We start from the raw sequence: 22049 nt of genomic DNA, 5'->3' as shown, positions 1-22049 counted from the left end.
CATGTAATAATAAGATTATTCATACGGTAAGTATTACTTTTTATGGTGTATATATAAATTTCTTTGAGGGTGAATTAGCGAAACACTATGGAAAGTTCGTACGTAGATGAGAAACTGAGAAAGACAAAAGTAACCAAACACAAGACTATAATGGCAGCCACATATCAGTCAAAAGGCTTTTGCTTTATCGCTCGTCAACACCGCCACTGTTTCCTTTTATTTATTTCCATTTTCTATAGCAGTGTTCTTTATAAATGAGTCATGTATTTTTGTGTTTGTTATAGCTTTATAATTAATTAATTATTATTTGATATTTTGGCATGTGAGATTATATTAGTATATTATCATCAACATTGTAATATATAATTGGTGCAAGTACGTAAATAGCAACTCTATACTTCAGATTATTAAACATATTATACTCCAAACAGTGGTGTAGCCATAAATATTTTCCTACGGGTTCAGAAAATTTTAACGAACTGACGACCGGTTGTTTATCACTTAGATTTGGATTTTCTACGGGTTCGATGTTGAAATTTGTACGGATTCGATGTCAAAATACACTAATATATAACACACTAAAACAAAATTTTATACGGGTTCGGCCGAACCCGTTTTACTAAAGTTGCCTACGCCCCTGAGGCTTAACGTAGTGGGCGAGAAAAGTGGGGCGACTGGGGCGATTTTGGGGGGAGCACGGCCCCCCCGGGCGATATTGGGGTGAAATGGGGCGGGGCGGGTGGGTTTTGTCACCGGAAGAAGGATTGATTTTATTATTATATTACTATGTTATATATATATATATATATATATATATATATATTACTATTTGTAGCCCCCTCCACTAACTACGCATAGCCTGACTCCGAACACATGTAGCGTATTAAAAAACCCGCCATTACTTATTTAATGGCATAACTAAAACATACTCATTTAAACATACTCATTGAGGATGTCGGTCCAGATATAGAAGCCATTAAATCAATACCAAAAGTATTAATTCAAATCACAAGATACATCGTTGCTCATGACCGGTTTGTAATTGCTAATACAAGTGGTGATATGTTGAATTATGAACTAAGAAGACAAGTTGCACTTATTGATGGTCATCTAATACAAGTTGTTGGCGTAAATATTACGTTGTTACTCTGGCCACATCATAGTTTTGAGAGGCTTATATTCCAATTATCTCAAATGTTGTAACTTATTACTTATGTTATTAAATTGGTTGAAAATATCTTTTTTTTATATTTTTTTATGTCATATAAGCCTGTCAAAGTTGAGCCAATCATTAATTACCAACGTAGATATGTTAAGAGGTTGTTTTAACATGACTAGCTAGAAGATATAAGTCTATAACAATATTATTGTGATGTCTCTTCTTATATTCCCAAAAGATATATTACAAAATTTTGTTTAGCTTTATTAAAATAAAATTAAAAAAAAACAAAAAGTGCTTTATTTGCACTCACACTCTCCCCTTATAAATTGCAAGATAGTCCCACAAGTTTCCTACTACATACGTGTGTTTGTGAGTGTGACACACATGATCTTATATCATCGGTTGAACTAGAAAACAAACATTCGAGTCTTGTTTGTTTTTTTCTGTTTGTCGGGCAAAACTAGAATAATATGCCTGAAGTTAACCCAAGCAAGCAACCTCCTACTCCCACAATAATCCCAACTCCATCACCTTCACCATCTATTTCCATTCCAATGACCCCGAAGAGCCCGTTCATCACACATGTCATGACGCCATTGGCTAGCCCCATGAAGAAGGCCATGGAAAGCATGCAAGGCTACTTGGACTTCACCAAGCTCAACCCGCACGATGAATGGCTTCCCATAACCGAATCAAGAAATGGAAACGCGTTTTATGCAGCATTCCATTCCCTTAGCTCCGGAATCGGAATCCAAGCTCTTGTCCTTCCCCTTGCCTTCGCCGCACTTGGCTGGTAAGTAACTCAATTCCTAACCATCACATGCACACACTCTTCACTAATTAACTTTCACACACAAACTCAATCATCACCTAACATCACTCCTTTGAGGGTGGTATTTATAGCGGTAAACACCCGATTTCCCTCTAGCAATAGTCTCATGTAACTGGTTTCCTTGAGGTCTACATACCCACACAAGTTGCAAGTTATATGATCTCGTTGATTAGCAGGGTAGTGACAGAATCCTGTAAGTTTAAAGATAACAGGTTCTCATAAAATGATTAAACTTTTGTAGGATTTGGGGGATAATAAGTTTGTCTACATTTTTTGTGTGGCAAATGTACACACTATGGCTTTTGATTCAACTCCACGAATCACCTTCTGGAGCTCGATACAGTCGATACCTTTGGCTTTCCATAGCTACTTTCGGTATGCTTTCTTTCAAGAACTTCAAATTCATGCGAAAACTCGAATTCACACAACTATAATAAATGAATAATATGATCATAACTCATTGACTTGATATGTATATTATATAATTCAGGTGAGAAGTTAGGGAAGTTAATGACATTAATACCAACAATTTACCTCTCAAGTGGGACATGCATAACCTTAGTCATGATCGGAGGAGCCACGTCAAAACTTCTTTTGAACACCATCGTTGGGAATACATTCGAGGACAAAAACGACACCCCGTTATCCATGATTGAGTGGTACCTTGTTTTCACATGTTTGGCAGTTGTGTTGTCACAACTGCCAAACTTAAACTCCATTGCTGGAGTTTCATTAATTGGTGCAATTGCATCAGTCTCGTATTGCACCATCATATGGGTGGTATCGGTGATTGAAGGAAGGCCTGTTGGTGTATCGAATGAGCAACCGGAGAAGGTGTCGGGAATTGCTAGGGTTTGTGATGTTCTAAATGCTCTTGGCATCGTGGCTTTTGCTTTTAGAGGCCATAATTTGGTGCTTGAAATACAGGTTTGTTGATTTATTTTGCATGGTTTCTCTTCTTTGACGTATATATTTATTTGAAAGATAATTAAAAATCTGTTAAAAATTGTTACAAAAAATTTTGCATCTTAGTTTACAAGTGTTGAGGGTAATTACTAGAAGTTAAGACACCAAATTATAATTATATATAATAAATATTGGATTTATTAACGTAAACTTTGAAATATTGCCAATAATAATTTATATTGACAATTTGATCAATAACACTCGTAACTTTTACTTTCGTTGTCAATGACAAACTAAGTCTAACACGGAATTAACTATTTACACCTAACTCTCACTTGTATCGTTTTAAAAATGATTTGCGACTTTTTAATTGGATTACAACTTGGTTAAGTGTATGTTATGGAAATTAAGATTGTCATTTGCAACGAAAATGAAAGTTAAAATTATCAAATTGTAAGCATGCCTTATCATTGATCAATATGGCAATATTTTATTAATTGGATTATTAAATCTAATTCTTTTTAATTTAAAATTAATTTGTATTGAAAAGTAGGTTTTTATTTGGATCCTGGTTTGGTGCATCAGACGTGCTTCCAATCAAGTACGCGTCATAAGTCCAGTGTTTGCTACGTTGGTACTTTATTATATAGGGAGGGGGGGGGGGGGTTATGACCTTAATAGTGCTAATATAAGAAAATTTAACTTAAGTTTTAACTATGAAATAAAAATGGAAATTAAATTTTAGTACATCAGCGTTCTTAAAATAATTAAGATATACGAAGTTTATAATAAAATTGAAGTAAAAATTGTTACCCTTAATCTATTTAAATTTGATTAAATATAAGTATATTCAAACATAAAAAAGAGTATATATGCATGTTATATTGTTATGCACATGTAGCCAACGTTTGTCATTCGTTTCATATGTATTTGAAACAAATTTAGAAAATTTATTATTTCAAATCAGATTATGAGACTTTTTAATGATATATTATAGAATATATTAATATTAACATGATATAATTCATATTAAACATTAGCCTATTTTCATATGTTAAAGTTGCATTATTATCCTTTAATCATGATTGTCAAAATAATTATCCTTTCTTTCAACTCAAGTTTCTTTATTAAGTGCTAAAACACATTTGAATATGTATAAAGTTTTCTTTTATTAAAGTTATAGTGACCTATTACAAGAACCCTTGAGACTCGTCACGTCATACTCATACATAGATAAAGTCATTATTTAATATTTATAGTACAATTCGATTTGAAAGCTTGTCTTTAGGATGGCATTTACAATTTAACTATTTATTAATACTAATATATTATACATTATAATTATTGTTATTATTATTATTATTATAATCAATATAACTCATTTATATGGTATGTGTTCAATCCAAGGGTGTAGATTCATACCCAAAAAGGTGAATCTAAAGTAAGTTTTACGACTTAAAATCTGGTCTAGATAGATTCGATCCGTTTCATGTTGAACCAACAAACATGTTTAGCTAAATGAGTTGTATTTAAGTCAACATAATGGGTTTAATGGTTTGCATGTTTAATCTAGTTTCTAAAAAGTACTTCTTAAGTTTATTTGAGTGGTTTAATCATGTTATGTCAACCCGTGAAAATTCATATTATTTTGTGCTCATGTGTTGAGGGTTGACAGTTGACACGATCTTTATTATCGTGTCTTTTTGCGTGTATGTCAAGTTTGACACGCGAACACAAGTCATGGTTAATCTTATTTTTGCTATCAACTGATAGGCGTATATAATGATGTAGGGTACAATGCCTTCAAGCCTAAAGCAGCCATCAAGAGTACCAATGTGGAAAGGTGTGAAATATGCGTATCTCGTCATCGCAACGTGCCTGTTTCCTCTCGCCATTGGTGGCTATTGGGCCTACGGAAACCTGGTACGTATCACTCACGCACTTCAATTACAACGTTAAACGCACCATGTACAACCACTTATTGCACAAACATATTGATGCAGATGCCTACAACCGGAGGACTGTTAACCGCATTATACAAATACCATGGACAGTCAACCTCAAAAGCAATCCTAGAATTAACGAGCATCCTCGTCATCATCAACTGTCTCACATCTTTCCAAATATACGCGATGCCAGTTTTCGACAACTTGGAATTAAGATACGTGACTAAAATGAACGGGCCATGTCCGTGGTGGGTACGGGCTGGGTCTCGGGTTTTCTTTGGAGGGCTAGCGTTCTTTGTAGCGGTTGCACTCCCATTCTTACCAAGCCTAGCAGGCCTTATTGGAGGCATTGCATTGCCCATAACTTTAGCATACCCGTGTTTTATGTGGATTGTGATGAAGAAGCCCGAGCCGTATAGCAAAATGTGGTGGCTCAATTGGGTGCTTGGGTGTTTAGGAATGCTATTAAGTGTTCTACTTGTTTTTGGGGCCATTTGGACTATAGTGACTCGAGGTATCGAGGTTCACTTCTTTAAGCCCGAATGAAAAATACTAGATTTATGTGGGCATATATATAACTACCTAAAGCATTAACAGTTGTACAACATAAGCAGTTTGCGATTCCAAGCTAATGTAAGAGATAATTCATCTATAAAATAATAGGTTTCATTTTATATTTATTAGATATACAAACAGGCACAAGAGGTGACGATTTCAATCCGTTTGCTTGCTAATGGGTTGTTTGTTCTAAACGAGTCAAGTCTGAAAAAATAGTTAAAAGGGGTCGGGTTAAATGTGTATATTAAGTTTGAATCTTGAAAATGTGAGTCGTGTGACTACTTCTTAAGTTGTTTTAGTCAAGTACTTAAGACTTTATTTGTAAATACTAAATAGTAATAATGTTGTGTTTGATCAGCAAGAAACCCAGCCCAGCTTATAACGACCCGTACACTGTTCAAATAGCTCGTGGCTTGCTCGCTCAAAATCGACCCGTTTATAAACGGGCCTCACAGAGTCAGCTCAATCTGTAAACAAGTCGTATCAGCCCAATCTGTAAACAAGCCAAGCCGACTCAATCTGTAAACGAGCCAAGCCCGAGCCCAGCTTGTTAGCTCACTCGTTGGCACGTCTAAAATAAAGCCCGAAATAATATACAAAAAATCTCTTGAAGCCATATAATATTTTCTAATGGAAAAAAAATAAAGAATATTGAAAATTCTCAGCATTGAAAATTAATTCTCATTTGACTCATTTAAAAGTAAAGGCTAAATTTTAATGTTTATACATCATAACTCATTTTTAAGATACATATGAGTTATGAACTATGTAGTTTATAAGCTTTACATTATGTGTATGCTATAATATTATTCGATTTTATATATAGCAATATGCGTAAATAAATAAAGACTTCAGTATTTTTTAAAAAGCAAATGAGCAATGAGCTGGCTTGAGCTTTTGACAAGCCGGGCTTGAGCCCAACATTTCAGTTAGTTGAGATAAACGAGCCGAGCTCAAGCCCTTGTCTGGCTCGGCTGGGTTCAGCTCGTTTACAAACGTATGTACTAAAAAGAACCAATTTCCAACCCGAACCCGTTCTGACACGCTACCCACCTGATCTGCTCATCTTACCACCACTAAAACAAAACCCAACATTTCGAGTAAAAAGACTATGGTAATACTAAACATGCTCAAACAGTCAAATAAGAAGTCAGCATACCTGGAAAAACATAAAAAAGAATCCAAACTCGAATGCAATGCAACCTGAAATAACACAGCACAATAAAACAATCGAAGTGGTCGTAATAATTTTCATTCTTTAAATCATCATTTGCTTCAACTGCAATTACAAAACAAAATAAACCAAGAAAAGGGAGAGACCGTATAAATGGTCAAAACTTGTTGCAATTTACAAAATGAAATTGTTAAGTTTCTACATTGATAAAGGAAGAAGCATCCTTCGTTTCTTTTTCTGGGCCAATTTTATCCGCTTTGTTACCTTCATAGATACTAAGAGTAACAATGTGACAGTTGCTAAACCGAATCCGAGTTTCATATGCCTGAAATATAATGAAACTGCAGAGAAAACGAAAAAAGCTAGAATCACAAGTTCCCATATTACAAACACCACTACGTCCACCCTGCACGTCCAGTAATGAAAAAAGGAGGTTTTCAGATAATATTTACATGATATTTTTAAAATGAAACGTTAAAACAACACAAATGATACTAACATACTTGAGATTGTAAGTCAAACATCTTAATTTTTACAATAAATATAGTCCGGTTACATTTTAGCTATCAATAAACAATATATCTCATGTGAACCTGCTTCTAAAAAGTAAAGATAGAAGTATGCATTGAAATCATTAACTAGAGGCAAACTATCACTTGGGTACTATTTTCAAACATTTTAACTACCAATTTTCCATGATTAAAGTAAGGACAAATATTATAAACAAACAACATACATTCTTATTTTTCAAACAAACTTCATAATTTTTCGCACATTAAAGTCCCTACACCTGCTAAATTTGAATAAAATCGTGAAATTTTTCGCACATTCTAGCGTGGCTTCTATTTTTTTTTATCCTAGGATCCTAGTTATTTTTTTAAAACAGATTGGATGTACTGGTTTCAAGTTGTTTAAAAAAATTACAACTTTGTTCAAATTTAACATGTAAAGGGACTTTAATGTGCAAAAAACTGTTGAGGGCTTGAGGCACTTTTGTGAGAATAAACATAGAGTAAGTTGGGTTTTTATGCCAATTGCCCTTAAAGTAATAAACAAAATGTACGGATACAGAACATTTATTATTAGTTACTACAAGAGAGAGCTATATTTGAATTTTGGCTATACTATCCCATATTCAACTCTATTGCTAGTTTTCAACACCAGGAATACTTATATTCCAAGTGTTGTGAAACTTAGTTTGCAGGTAGGTTGCTCACAGGTATAATAAAGTAATCAACTTTGTATCATTATTTTTAAAACCTAAACATTTGTCAGCATGTTCAATGAAGGTCATTCAAATTTCCAGAAGGTTATAGAATATAATTAACATCGCTTAAAGTAGAAAGCTTAAGTACTGTACGAGTGAAGATGAATGTAGTTGGATGTTCCAAACTAAAAATAAAACCTCAAATTGTCAATTGTTTATGTTTCACGCGTCATAAACCCAACTTAAGAGGTCAAAATCCAAATGTTAGCATCTAACATACAACATAAGCACTAGTTCAATTGGAAAGCTAAAAACATGAATTATCATAAAGCAATCAGTTTTGATCGCAAAAACATTCAAAAGTAAAAAGGTACAATCCTACTTCTATCAAGAACCTAATTCGATCACGAGCCTATGTATTTATAAACTATAACTATCTCTCACATGAGAATGACCCCTATTGGAAAGAATAACCTGGTTCTAACTTCTATCAACAAAAATCAGTAAGACACATGCTGCAAACTTGCTACACAGGCAATCACTATAGGTCACATAAAAATATCCGTGAGATATGTTGCTAAGGATGGCAATCATTGCAGGTCACATTTACAAATTACTGACAGTTTACTGGTGCTGCAGAACTTGCTAAGCACTAGTCAGGCGGTGGGATACCAACTAGTGATTAATCATATTTTTTATATGTAATTTTCCAAAGTAACACACACAAGAAAAAAAATTTATAATATAAATTATCAAAATAAGTATAGTTTTAAATATTTCAATGGTTTTGAGCAAATATGGCCGACTTTGAAAAACTTTGACCCAATCCTGACCATTTTATACCTATTCTCGAATTTGACCAACTACCGATTAATAGTCCAATTAGGTGAAACTTAATCAGTAACTCACCGATTAGCAATTAATCCCAATATTCACAACCAGTTCACTATGAAAATGAAACCTAACAAGTATACTTCTGTTAGGAACAAAGCGGCGCGCGGAAGCGAAACAGCACACACATGCACAACGATAAACACACATAAACGAAAATATAAACGACACAAGAATTTAACGTGGTTCGGTCCCCGCGAGGGGACCTACGTCCACGGGCTGCAACTAGGTTTTCTTATTAGCTCAGAACCAAGATTACAATTACATGATGGGATATATATAATAAACAAGATTAGGGTTAAACATAATTAGGAGCCAAAACCGGGCCTTCTAATAAAACCGGCCCAAAGGCCTTCATAACCCAACAATCTCCCACTTGAAGGCCTTGCGATAAATTCCAGCCTGCCATCCAAGTAAATATAACAATCTCATTCATCCAGTAACTCTAGTAATCTTCAGTAATAGAAATCAACCAAGCCTCCAGTTCCAAGAACAAGCTAAAACTTCAACAAAAGAAGTTCTCCAAGCCTCCAGTTCTCTAGGAACAAACTAAGATTTCTACCAATCCACACCAGTTGCAGCGCCCCTTCCCATCAGTTACCTGAAAGGCCCATTGAAGCTCCCGAGAGCTCCAATCCGGTCATCACAGACCCAGCCATGACAAAACCCGCCAATGGCTCATCCTCAATCTTAACCGGCCCTCACTTACTCACACTACCGGCTCCAAAGACTTCCAGAGGATAATCACTCTCCAAAAATCAGCAGACTATACCAGGAGAGATTTTCACATTCGGATTTCCCAGTCTTCCGAACTCAACGTCCCTTTGGAAACAAACCTAGAACACACCGCGTGCTCCCACTGTTACCAAAACCCCGAACATGTTCAGACCTCCGAATACGCTCAAGCTAACATCACTGTGGCTCCAGGCTTCATGTCTGCAAACTGAAACCCCTTAGCTCTACCCGATTCAGCGAGCCAAGACCTTATAACTCGGAAGTTGGTTCACTTCTTCCGACGATACAGAGACCGTATCTTCCAAAAGTCTTTAACTAAAAAGATTCAACAAATGCTTCATTGAAGTGAGTAACAAGAAATAAAGCAAACTAGAATCTTGAACCCAAGAGTCTTCACCGCCTTCACTGAGTCTCAATGCATCAACCCCAGATACATTCTCAAAAGCAGAATTCCAAACCTTTCGACATCGACTCTTAAAATGTCTCACCTCTACGCAACCTACCAAGTCGACTATGCCCAGCTCCCACTGTTCCTGTTATCCCAACCCATGCCACACCAACACTCCATGAGATGAACCCCACTCGTACTATCCCGGCAAATAACTTTACCCAACACGAGATTATGAACCTCTCAAATGGTGTACCACTGATCACCACCAAACAAGATATAACTTCACAATTCCAAACGAACAAGAAGTAATAATCACAGTTTCGAACCAGCTAACAGGCAAACAGCTATAACAACAGTAGAACTTTCATGAAATCAAGCGGTACCAAGGGTTCTATGACCGTACACACGATCAGTTAACTCAAACCCTAACCGAAAGATCATCCAAACGAGCAATAGTTAACATGACTTGCCACTAACCTCATTTTTTTTTTTCACTTATGCCGTCACCAGCACACCCGCTGGTTCCATTTTCTCCAAGTTTATCCATCACCAGTACTATATCCAAGTTCACATGACAAACCAATCAACCAAAATCCAAACCGTCAAACATTCCGATCATAACCACCTCGTCTTCAGTTATAACAATAACAAACGAGAACAAATCGAAAACAGTGAACAGACACAACAAGGGCACGGGCCTAAACTTGACGATTGTTCAACAGAACACTGCCAAATAAACCGATTTGCTCTTGCAATAACCGATAAATCAACTAACTGTAAATAAACTATATAAAGTTACCTCAGACTAATCTCTTGCAAACAAATCTGAACCCGAACCTAAATGGTCTTCACAAAACCCGGTTCCCTGAAGCCGAGCAACCTCCAAAGAAAAACCCTAAAACCCGAAACACCCGACCCGGTGCTTCACCTGCAACGCCCGAGTGAAACCTGCAACTCCAAGAAGTCCAAAACAGGAATTCTAATTGCAAAATCACCCGGAAAACCGTCCCAAACAGCCCTGAAAAACAGCCCCGAACAGCCCTGTTAACCAGAAAAACGAAGATCTCTGACAATACTGTTCACCGCCGGAATCACTGTTCACCGCCGGAAACACTGTTCATGCCGGATACTGTTCACCGCGGCACTGTAGCGGCGGCACTGTAGCAGCCCTTCTCAAACCAGCCTCTTCTACCTTTTTTTTTTTTCGATCGATACCCGTGCAAAACCGTGTGTAAACAACGAGCCAAAGCTCTGATGCCACTTGTTAGGAACAAAGCGGCGCGCGGAAGCGAAACAGCACACACATGCACAACGATAAACACACATAAACGAAAATATAAACGACACAAGAATTTAACGTGGTTCGGTCCCCGCGAGGGGACCTACGTCCACGGGCTGCAACTAGGTTTTCTTATTAGCTCAGAACCAAGATTACAATTACATGATGGGATATATATAATAAACAAGATTAGGGTTAAACATAATTAGGAGCCAAAACCGGGCCTTCTAATAAAACCGGCCCAAAGGCCTTCATAACCCAACAACTTCTGCATAAATATACGAAATTAAACCAATTCAACACCAAAAAAACACAACCAGCAATCACTATTTTAATAACCTTCATTTCATTTATAAGCTTCCTCCTCAGAATTACAGTATAATCAATTAATCATGAAGCAATTAATCAATTCACACAAAATTACACCAACAAAACCCTAACCCTAACCCTAACAAACATATCAAATCACCTGGAAGAAGAAGATAGATTGGAAGTAGATGAGAAGAACGACATGGATGCCCAATCATGCTTTGATCGAATCTGATATTCTCTAAGCTGATCCACCAGATTAGATCTTGTAATCCTCTGTCCAGAATAATAATAATTAGCACTTCCACCACCACCACCACCAGCAGATGTGGTGTTGTTGTTGTTGTCGTCGTCTTGTGGCATGGATACGGATCGCGGTAACATTTTGACGGTACCGCCACCGCCTCGATCTCTCTTATTATCTACGGATGATCTGTATACGTTTGATTGGATCATATACAAATTGAATCTTAATAATAATAATAATAATAATAATAAAGGATTGATTGATTGATCATCCACGGAGAGAGGTTTCGGTTTCAAGTTTCAACCACCGGCGGATGGAACAGGAGGAAGTTTTTTGGTTTTGGTGTTAAATGACGTTAATACCCTGATAGAATTGAGTGTCGGGCGACGGGTATGGGACCGGGTATTTATTAGACACGGTTTTACTGTCATGTATCGCGTTATTAAAAACTAATGTTTCAACTTTCACCCGGATTCACTTCAAAAACTAACGCACCGGTTGTACTTCTTAACAATGTTTTAGTCTCAATTTTTAACCACAGTAAAACACTAAATGCCGTGAATTAACAATCGATACAATACACACCAAAATCTACTTAATATTAGCTTAAGCGTGTAAATGAAACATACATGGTATATATGATGAACAATCACACGGTGCCTTTAAGGGCTTAAGACTGGTGGGAATCGATTAGCCTAAAATCAATATAAGAATTACAAGTTTGTCACAACTCATAAGTCCTAACAATCATAAATTATGTAAATCAATTGCTCTAATTAGTTCTTAAAGAAAACCATATATATAGTGGCAGGTTCGAAAAGAAACCACAAAAAGGTGGGGCTAAGAAACAAAGTCTTTTACATGTAAATATATAATTAAAAAACATTTTTAAAGGCCATTTATGTAAAACACACAATTTTACATAAGTTTTTAGAATTTTACATATAGAAGTCGTTTTCATAAAAAAAAAATAGCTAGAAAGGTAAAAAAAATTAAATATTTTTTATAATTGGTACTTTTTCTTTCAGATTGAGTAGCTCTAGGCAACAACACCAGATGTAAAGATGGCATTGATATTGTAAGTTTCCTAAGTCAGTTACAACACCTTAATTTTGATGACTTTGTTGTTATTAATTGATGATGAATGATTTGTGAATTACAGAGACTAGAGAGGCTGATTGCGTAGAAGATGATGTTGCCTGAATCTAACCGTAGAATAGTCATTTCGGTATGGTAAATTTAAATTATTGTATTTTTATTTTTTTAAAACTTTGTATTTCCATTCATTAAAACTGTCTAATTTATGTGTTCATATGTGTAATCGTAGATGGTGGAAACCAATATCTTATTATTATTATTATTATTATTATTATTATTATTATTATCAGGTTAGTTCATTTTATTTTTCTTTATAAGTCTTTGGATCATGTTTTTAAAGATACTAAACATTGATTATTTAGATTATTAGTTTAAACCACACTTTCTAAACTCGCCTTTTATTTCACTTTTACTGATTAGCATATTTGTGTAGTGCCGAAAGGGGATTCAGGAGGCCAAAACAGCAAAGTTTGCAATATCTTGCATCAAAAGACGACACAAGCATCTTCAAAAGTTATGCACTCTGTAGGAACCGACTCATATGTTATGGGTATACGAAAGTACATACCATGATGGATCTGTTCCCATTTTTTTAACGGTTCTGCAAGAACCGACTGAAGCAGAGACCATGAGACTTGCAAATGAAACTGAACCATAAGCTGCATACTAGGTCTGGCTTCGGTTCTTTAATTTGATGCTTATCAGTTTTCATTCTGATTCGGTTCCGGGTTGATTCTAACGGTTACGAACCATTGATCACCCCTACCTGCAGCTATATCGTTAATTTCATGGTTTTAGGTTTAATTATTAAAGTGTAGGCTTTTACTAAATCGTCGTTGTTACTAAATATAACTTTTTTGGTAGTAATGTGCAGAAGAAATTTATTGAGATTAAATGTATCATGCTTATAACTAAGATCAGTGGATGATGTGGAGATGACTATTTCCATGGTTGGTTTCCAATTTTTTCCCTCTAATTTTTCGCTGAGTTTCATGTTTTCTTAAACTTATTATTTATATCCCCATCATTATTATAGGTTGAAGCTTTAGCAATCTATTTGACTTGGGAGGGAGGGGGAGTTAAGACAAGAAGAGGTCGAGGTTAAAAGAATTTCAAGTTTTCTTCAGCGGGTTTGTGAAGGTATGATGTGGTATGCCCACCACTGTAATGTTTTATAAGGATATAAAATGTTGTGAGTCAGTTCAGCTCACAACATTTCATCTTTACTAAATACTTAATGAATTTTATTTGACCCGTTTGGTATGATCTAACTTATATTATTTTATTGTTAAGAAATAAATTGTTGAGGACCCGCCCGCGATTAGGGGTGAACCTCGGACCCCTCCCGACACAGTAAGAAAAAACCCTGAACTGGCTGAATTTTTTGCAACCTTATAACTGAAAACGATCCTTTTATTCATTGGCGGTTTAGGTTTGTAGGCAGGTTATGCGGATATGAAAACCAAAACTATGTAGTATTTGAAAGGAAAAGTAGTGGTCATTATTACAAGTTACAAGTAATTTAAATCTTTGGCTCATCGCTAATTGGGGTTATGCTTTTTCAACTACAGTTATATGTTTCGGTTTGAATTGGGTTTCAATATACTTTTTGGTTTGTTTGTAACCAGTTTTGGACGTTGACTCACTCAGATTCCGAAGGAATAACATCTGGAAGCTGGCTATGATATCTTAACATCAGTCTACTATTGCAACGAGAAACGGTATTTTTTTTCATCCATTTTTTTATATTTATTGAATTATATTTTTTCAAATAAAATTGCATAAAAGGGTTTTGTCTGTATTTATTTTCTTACTGATTCTGTTTGAGCTGTTTCTGTTTTAGCATGCCACCCTAGAAGAAATCGGTTGTACTATTTCGACTTTCAACATAGTCGTTTTAGAATATTACACTGACCACATAATCTCTAAAATTATATTTGCTTGGTTGCAGACTCTTCTTTCTACGTGCTTGGCTGGCGAATTTGGCATCTATTTACAATGATCCAGGTTCAGTTCTTTATACTCAGGAAACACTGAAGTCAAGTGCTTGGCTGATGTTGGAACGTCTATAAAGTTTTGTGATGATGTTGATTGTTTACATACACAAACCAATATTTATGAAGATGTTTTTTTAAGTATATTATCTATTTTATCTTCCTTTTGGCTTTCTCGCATCAATAAAACATTTGTACATCCACGACCTTTAAACACAAGCACGCGTTGTGACATAAGCATGTCCGCGCGCTGCAACGCGCGGGAGCAAAACCCTGTTAAATTTTAAAGAAAAACTACTAAGAACTCACTACATCCCTTCCACCATTCCTCTACATCAATCTTTTTGAAAAGTATATTTTCATATATGAAAAACTAGGTTTTTATATGTGAAAACTATTATTCATCATTCATTAAATTGTTGTGAGTGTATAAAAAAGAGAAATATAATAAATTAAGTAATTTGTAAGTAAAATAAAAAGGATGTAAAATTGTTTAAAGAGATAAGTTTTATAACAATGATTTTTAGTTAAATTATAGGGTAAAAAATAGTAAGGGAATGTAAATGCTCTTAGCAATGGAATTGAAAACACGCATCAAAATGAAACAAAAAAGTTTAAATTTGGTTCAACCAATTTGTTTGTCCAACTTGTGACCAGCCTTCGGTCAGCTTGAAATCCATTGATTTTTCTTACTCTCGTACTACGTTTATTTGTTTTATTCTTTTCTTTTCCTATTTCCTTTTATAAGATCTATTATAACTAGTTATAAATACACTTTTTATTATTTAAGTTTATATTTTATTAATTCTGGTCATCCCACGGTTCTTTACCATGATGATGATAATAATAATGGGTTAGCGATTAAGGTTTGGTTGTATGCCTTTCGATCTACGGTTTAAATTTTTTTTCTTGAACACCTGACACCATTCTTATTCCAACAAAACAACATACGGGTAAATTAACTAGCAAGCAGTTGGCCGGTTAAAACCCACCAAAACATCTAAACAAACAAAATAATACACCCATCACCTCTACAATAGACATACTAAAACAACTTAACATCAAATTTAAACTGAAACGTCTCCATCTACCCTAGTGAGACAATAAACAAATTGCATTTTCTACCTCTTTTTAATCCATAACTATGCATTCTCTTTAATATCCTATACTTACATAAGCCGGTTGGGATGCTCATTTTCATGTATCGGGTTGGGCTAAAACTATATACTTATGCAGTTTATATCTAACGGTAAACTATTTAACTTAATCACCTTGTGACGATTGAGATTTAGACTTTAGGCGACAATGGCTTTACTCACTTTTGTACAAAATATATATTGTTGAAAATTTTGTATCATGAATGTCACTTGTGTGACGTGTATCTTTGTAGGTATGGTATTGTAGAAATTGAAAACATATTTCGGTAAACGTCATATAGTGAGTAAATATTTTTTCGAACAGAAATATTTACTTTATACAAGCTTAAACGATCTTTCAAAACAACATGAATATATGGATCATGACTATGAACTATACAAAAGTAGTTGTTAAGGCTACACCTTTTGTGCTTTACTTGTTAGTAAAATTAGTAACAACCCCTTAAAGAGTATTCTTCTTCACTAAAATTCAAAAAGAATGACATAATTACATCGAACGTTACTTATCAGTATTAACTTTTGGGGTGCGCCAATCCCCTGTTTTACCCGTATTATTGAACCAGACAAAACAACAAGCAATGAAACCAAAGACAAATATAGCCGCTAAACTATAAGATAAGTAAGCCTCTCCAGACCATACAAATGCATGTCAAGCCCATGCGAAGAGTTAGGTTAAGATATGCCAAATTCCACCAAGTATACAAATGGAACCTAATCATACATGGCCTCCGATTATATCTTCCAAATCGTCTACACTAACCCCCCCCCCTAAAGGGCGATTTTAGTAAATAACCAAATATGATACTTGGGCTAAGCGTCAAGTTGGTGATTTTTCGTACATCTACTCCTCCCGGAGCCATTGGCTCCTTGGATTTTGGAATTCCTTGTTTTGACTGAACATTCTTCCTTGGATCATTCTTAGTCGAACACGCCCTCAACTCATACATTATTTTTACACAAAGTATTTAAACAAATAACCTTATAAATATATAAAATGAATCATTTATCAATAGACCATGAAGACATACATAAGAGAGTTGTGGGTTTCCTTAAAATTTGACTAAGCAAGCGAGATGTTAACAAACATTGATGTTTTAGCATCCTAACGAGTGAATCTTTCATTAACCTTGTAAGTTTACTATCTCGGTAAGGAATGAGTGTCTTTCCAGATGTCAACGCAAGGATGACCTCACCAAGTGCCAACAATGATTTGTTGATGCTACTATCTTCCTTTTGTTGCACACCAACCAAACCCGATTTGTCCACACTCTCAGAGCTACCAAGGTCGATAAAACTTAGCTTAATCACAACAACTGAAGTTTCTCATAATATATCAACCTAATAATTTGTGACAAAAATAACATATAACTTTCCACAATCAACTAATTGAGTTTTAAGGTTTGTAGACTCTATATCGATCGATAGAATTAAATGAGACCGTGAGCTTGCTTCATTCATTAGGGTCCCACTTGTGTGCCGTTAATCATTGTCGATTCAAATAATGTTTTTAGGTCAACGAGATTTGATATGGGTAAAACCTTCGCGTTTTCAACTCCAATCTTTTCCTAAATAAACCAAATATTCAATCATTTTGTTTTAAAATTATATTTTTAATGCTCACAAATTAAAAAGGCAAAAAAGCTACCTTAGGGTCTTCCTAGATATCTGATTTCAAAAGAGATTCATTCTTCGGATGTAAAAGATCCACCAAAGTGTCATTATATAACTCCAACATGGACGCCTACATATACAATACAAATATATTCAATTCTTACCGGTTTACATAAAAGTGAAAGACTCTATACAAAAGGTGTTTAAGGTCAACTCGACCGGACCCGTTTCAACCTAGCCCGACCCGCTTTGCAAGTTTATATAAAAAAATACAATTGTTACCTTCAAGGAAAAACTGATTTTTTTGCCATCACGTTAAACAATTTGGAACAACTCGGAAGCAGCTAGAACCTAGATGAGTGAGATCATGGTTATTTTCAGACCCCTGTATTGTAAAAGTCTTCCCCGAACTCGTTTGACCGTATGCAAATATACATACATTATATCTGTCCAAAGCTAACTGAACCAAATACTGCAAAAGACACGTTTAAAATATATAACTTTAACATGTCAAAAACTAAAAAACCGAAATAATTCAAATCATATTATCTCCAAACTTGCCTTTGTATCACTGAAAACGTCTTCTTGAGTAGCATTTTCATCAAACACATGATCAAAATAATGATTGGTGGTTGTGCCTCCTCTCAAGTCTTGAATCGTGAACCCATCGACACAAGTAAACGCAACTCTTTCGTTATCAGATTTTTCTTTTGGTATCATTGTTCCAAGTCTTACGCCCCTTAACCAACTGAGCTCTTCTACCTTTTTTTTCAAGTTCAAAAGAACGTTAAAAAATACAGTTAACATTGATATTAAAAAATTCTTACTGACCTGATTAGTTGGTTCACAAATTTCCCTTTGTCCAACTCCATGTCTTCCGCAGCAGTAGGAGTAGGTTTAGTAGTAGTAGGGTTTGAAAGCGCAACCAAATAACATCCGTGGCTTTTAGTATCGCGTAACATATGCATTAAACTATATTAAAAGTAATTTAAAAAAACAAACTCTGGTCATGAATAGCAGATTACAAGATATTAAAATAGTAACAGAATAAAAGTTAATGTTCAAACCTGTTTGCTGTAAAAATAAAATACACGGTATACACCGGCAACTCTAATCATAAAATACACCATGGTATCACCGGTAGCAAACGCCTTTATATCATGTAATTCAACCGTGTACAAATAATCGGTTGATAATGTGACTTTGTCTGGTAGAAAGATCGGAGTGTTTGTGATCTTCTGGAGATTGGTGAAATAAGCGGTTTCGCTTTTAGGTATCGGTTTAACCTAACAAAGGTAAGTAAGAATTAATGTATATTTTTTATCAAGCATAAACCTATTCCAACTTTTAAGATTTAGTGAACCTAGTAAAACAACATTAAATAAAAGATGTATAATGCTTTACATCATGCATAATCTCCCCCCCTGACCATAACAAAGAAAATCCCTCCCTAAATTATAAAAAGTTTTGAACTAAAATACCCACAAAAATATTGACAGTGGCTATATAAAAGAAAATAAATAGGTAATAAAGAGACTACAAATGTAAGTGTAGGGGTGCAACGAGCCGATCGACTCGTGAAACAGCTCGATCGGGCCGAGCGTTTAGTAAACGAGCCCGAGCTCGAGCCAGCTCGCGAGCCCAAACGAGCATGTCGTTTGTATAATTTTCATAATATATAAATATTTACATGTATTTAGATATAAAGCTCGAAACAACTCATGAGGTCGCAAGCCTAAACGAGCTCGTGTTTGAAGACCTACTCACGAGCCGAGTTCGAGCTCAGCGTTTCGTTCGCGTAGAATAGAGAAATTGGTTGTGAACGCATCAAATCAAAACAAAACAAGACAAAAATAGAGAAAAACTACTCACGAGCCGGTCGACTTGTGAAAAGGCTCGATCGAGCCGAGCTTTTAGTAAACGAGCCTGAGCTCGAGCCGGCTCGCGAGCCTCAACGAGCATGTCGTTTGTATAATTTTCATAACATATAAATATTTACATGTATTTAGAAATAAAGCTCGGTTAAATTCGAGCTCGAGCACACTTTGGCTCGACTCGACTCGACTCGGATCGTTTACAAGAGACCAGTTTTGAACACTTTGACTAAGAACCGGTTTGGGGTTAAAGACTGATTTATGCACAATTTATATTTGCTTCGCAGTTTGTGTATGTTTATTTTGTTAGTATTTGAACCATTGTGTCTCAAATAAATACAGTGAAACCCAAATAATGAATGTTTAGTTACATGATGCAAGAAGTAAAAGAGGAATGAGATTTTATACCTATTTTTCCGAGAACACCAATTCCAACTATAATAAGAGAAAGAAAAGCAGCCATGGAATCTTATAACAAAATAGTCTTCCACACCAACACAACTTCATGGGATCCAAAGGCTTGAACAGGAAGAGGTTAGAAAAACAAAAAAAAAGAAACCGGTATGTGGTGGCGATGGTCTTGATTTAGGGTTTTAAGACTTGTAGAAGAAGGATGAAAATGAAAATGTGGACTGTTAAGCCTGTGACGATGAAGATAAAGGTGAGAGAAAAGTTTAGGGTTTTGTTTGAGTGACAAATTGAACTTCGGCTATCAGGTTATATGGGCCGCAAATTTTGTAGCTAAAATTAGTAAATTCGGCTTCAAAAATTTAAGTCATGTATAATTGTTTTAAATTTTCGAAACAAAAAAATAAAAAGAAACTCGCTTAAGCCCCCACTCACCTGAAATCACAACAGACTCGGGTGGCTTCAGCAACAATTAACATGTTAATTTAATTTGTATTTGATTCAAACATTATGTTAAAAAAATATTTTTAACATACTATTACTAGTAATCATGTAGCATATATGTGTATAACCAACTTATAACTCACCACTATCAAAACAATGCCTTTTTAATCTAAAAAAATATATTTAGATCCCTAAAAGTTGTGATATGTAAATTTCCTCATGTATAAAAATACAATTGTTTTATACAAGATCACCAATATGGTAAAATTTACTCATATGGAAATTTTACACATTACTGATGTAAAATGAAAAAAAAAACTACATTCTTTTACACAATCTTTACCATGTAAAATTTACTCATTTGTAAATATTATACATGAAACTAATGTAAAATCAGGAAAAAGATATTAAAACTATTTTTTTACTCATATGTAAAGTTATCTGATCATAATTCCCTAAACATTATTGCATTGTAAATGTAGAAAAAAAAATAAGAATTTACACTAAATTACACATAAACAACGCACCAGTTGTACTTCTTAACATTGATTCAGTCTCAATTTTTAACAACACTAAATACCGAATAACTAAAAAGTGTTGTTAAGTAACTAAAAAGTATTAAAGTTATTTAAAAGTTACTGGTTATGTGTAATCAAGTAAGTTTAAAATATAAAAGTTACTTGCTATGTGTAGTTGAGTAACTAAAAAATACAAAAGCAATTGTCACTCTGTCATTACTTTTTCCGGTACCGGCATGATCTCTAGAATCTCCTGGTCCTTTTTTCGAATCAATTCTCTGTTGCAACCGTGATTGCCATTTAACTAGTTACAAAATGGAAAATAAGATATCCATTCTTTGTCTTTAGTTAATTTTGAAATCTTTTGATTTGACATTCTGTTAAGGGTCCTTTTCAATTTTTTTTTATTTGCGTTTTCACTTTTATTATCCTTTATAAAGTTTGTCTTCTAGTTACATTTTGTTACCCATTGCAGTCAAATTCCCAATCAATTTTCCCCTATCATTAAATTTTAAAGAAAAACTACTAGGAACTCATTAAGTTTGACGGACCGAACTTGCCATAGCACGACCCTTTATGCCTTCACAAAAAGTAGTCATTTAATAGACACAAATAGACAATAATAAACTAACGCTTAGGGTATTACTTGTGCCTTATATGAAGGAATTTTCTAAGGGCGCATGTAAGAAAAATTAATTATGGGAATATTCTTGTTGAATCAATTATTTTATATTAATTACACTAATAACTACTATATTTAGCACTATATATTCTCCTCCTAAATTTTATCTCCATTAATGACTATTAAATAAAAAAAATTAATTCTCTCTAAAATTACTATTTCATCTCCCATCATTTTTATATTCATTTATATGTAAAGAATATTCAAATATGTAAGTAACTTCTGAAATTCCTATAACGTCTCCAAGTGTTAAACCAACTCAAATCAGCTTGCTCTAGCGATTCAATATTCGGCTTGCAAAGAAAATGACACAAGTTTTGTTGTCAAGCATTACAAAGCGGCTCGATGGCATAAGGTGGTTTGGGATGGTAAGATGGCTGACATGACTTGCAAAACTTTGAATTTGTCGGTATATTTTGTCGTCATGTTTTGAGTGTTCTTCTCCATACGAGTTGCTTTGAAATTTATTTTATTTATTGGCTATTACGATGGAGACGAGAAGGCTCAATTCAATAATGTCTATATTGGATATTACATCATCTTTTACAAAAAAAATAATGATCCTATAGCTAATGCAATTAAGTTGGTTCAATACTTGAAGACGTTATAGGAATTTCAAAAATTAC

The 22049-nt window shown here is 34.7% G+C and overlaps 2 protein-coding genes across 2 annotated transcripts; one reads left to right on the top strand and one right to left on the bottom strand.

The window, feature by feature from the left end:
* The first annotated feature begins 1522 nt into the window (after positions 1 to 1522).
* Positions 1523 to 5498, top strand: LOC143535267 (lysine histidine transporter-like 8). Its single transcript, XM_077029563.1, has 5 exons — positions 1523 to 1955; positions 2236 to 2369; positions 2485 to 2921; positions 4692 to 4823; positions 4904 to 5498. The coding sequence occupies exons 1-5, from the start codon at positions 1633 to 1635 to the stop codon at positions 5390 to 5392; spliced, it is 1515 nt and encodes a 504-aa protein (XP_076885678.1). The 5' UTR covers positions 1523 to 1632; the 3' UTR covers positions 5393 to 5498.
* A 1132-nt stretch (positions 5499 to 6630) lies between these two features.
* Positions 6631 to 11958, bottom strand: LOC143535266 (uncharacterized). Its single transcript, XM_077029562.1, has 2 exons — positions 11551 to 11958; positions 6631 to 6984 (listed from the first exon to the last, which is right to left on the bottom strand). Exons 1-2 carry the CDS (start codon positions 11844 to 11846, stop codon positions 6777 to 6779), a joined length of 504 nt encoding a protein of 167 aa, XP_076885677.1. The 5' UTR covers positions 11847 to 11958; the 3' UTR covers positions 6631 to 6776.
* Between the last annotated feature and the right edge of the window lie 10091 nt (positions 11959 to 22049).

The sequence above is a fragment of the Bidens hawaiensis genome, unplaced genomic scaffold, assembly GCF_021521415.1.
Source record: "Bidens hawaiensis isolate Kalapana, Puna unplaced genomic scaffold, B.hawaiensis_p1.1 tig00010461_1, whole genome shotgun sequence".
NCBI lineage: Eukaryota > Viridiplantae > Streptophyta > Magnoliopsida > Asterales > Asteraceae > Bidens > Bidens hawaiensis.
This window is presented reverse-complemented; position numbering and strand designations above follow the sequence as displayed.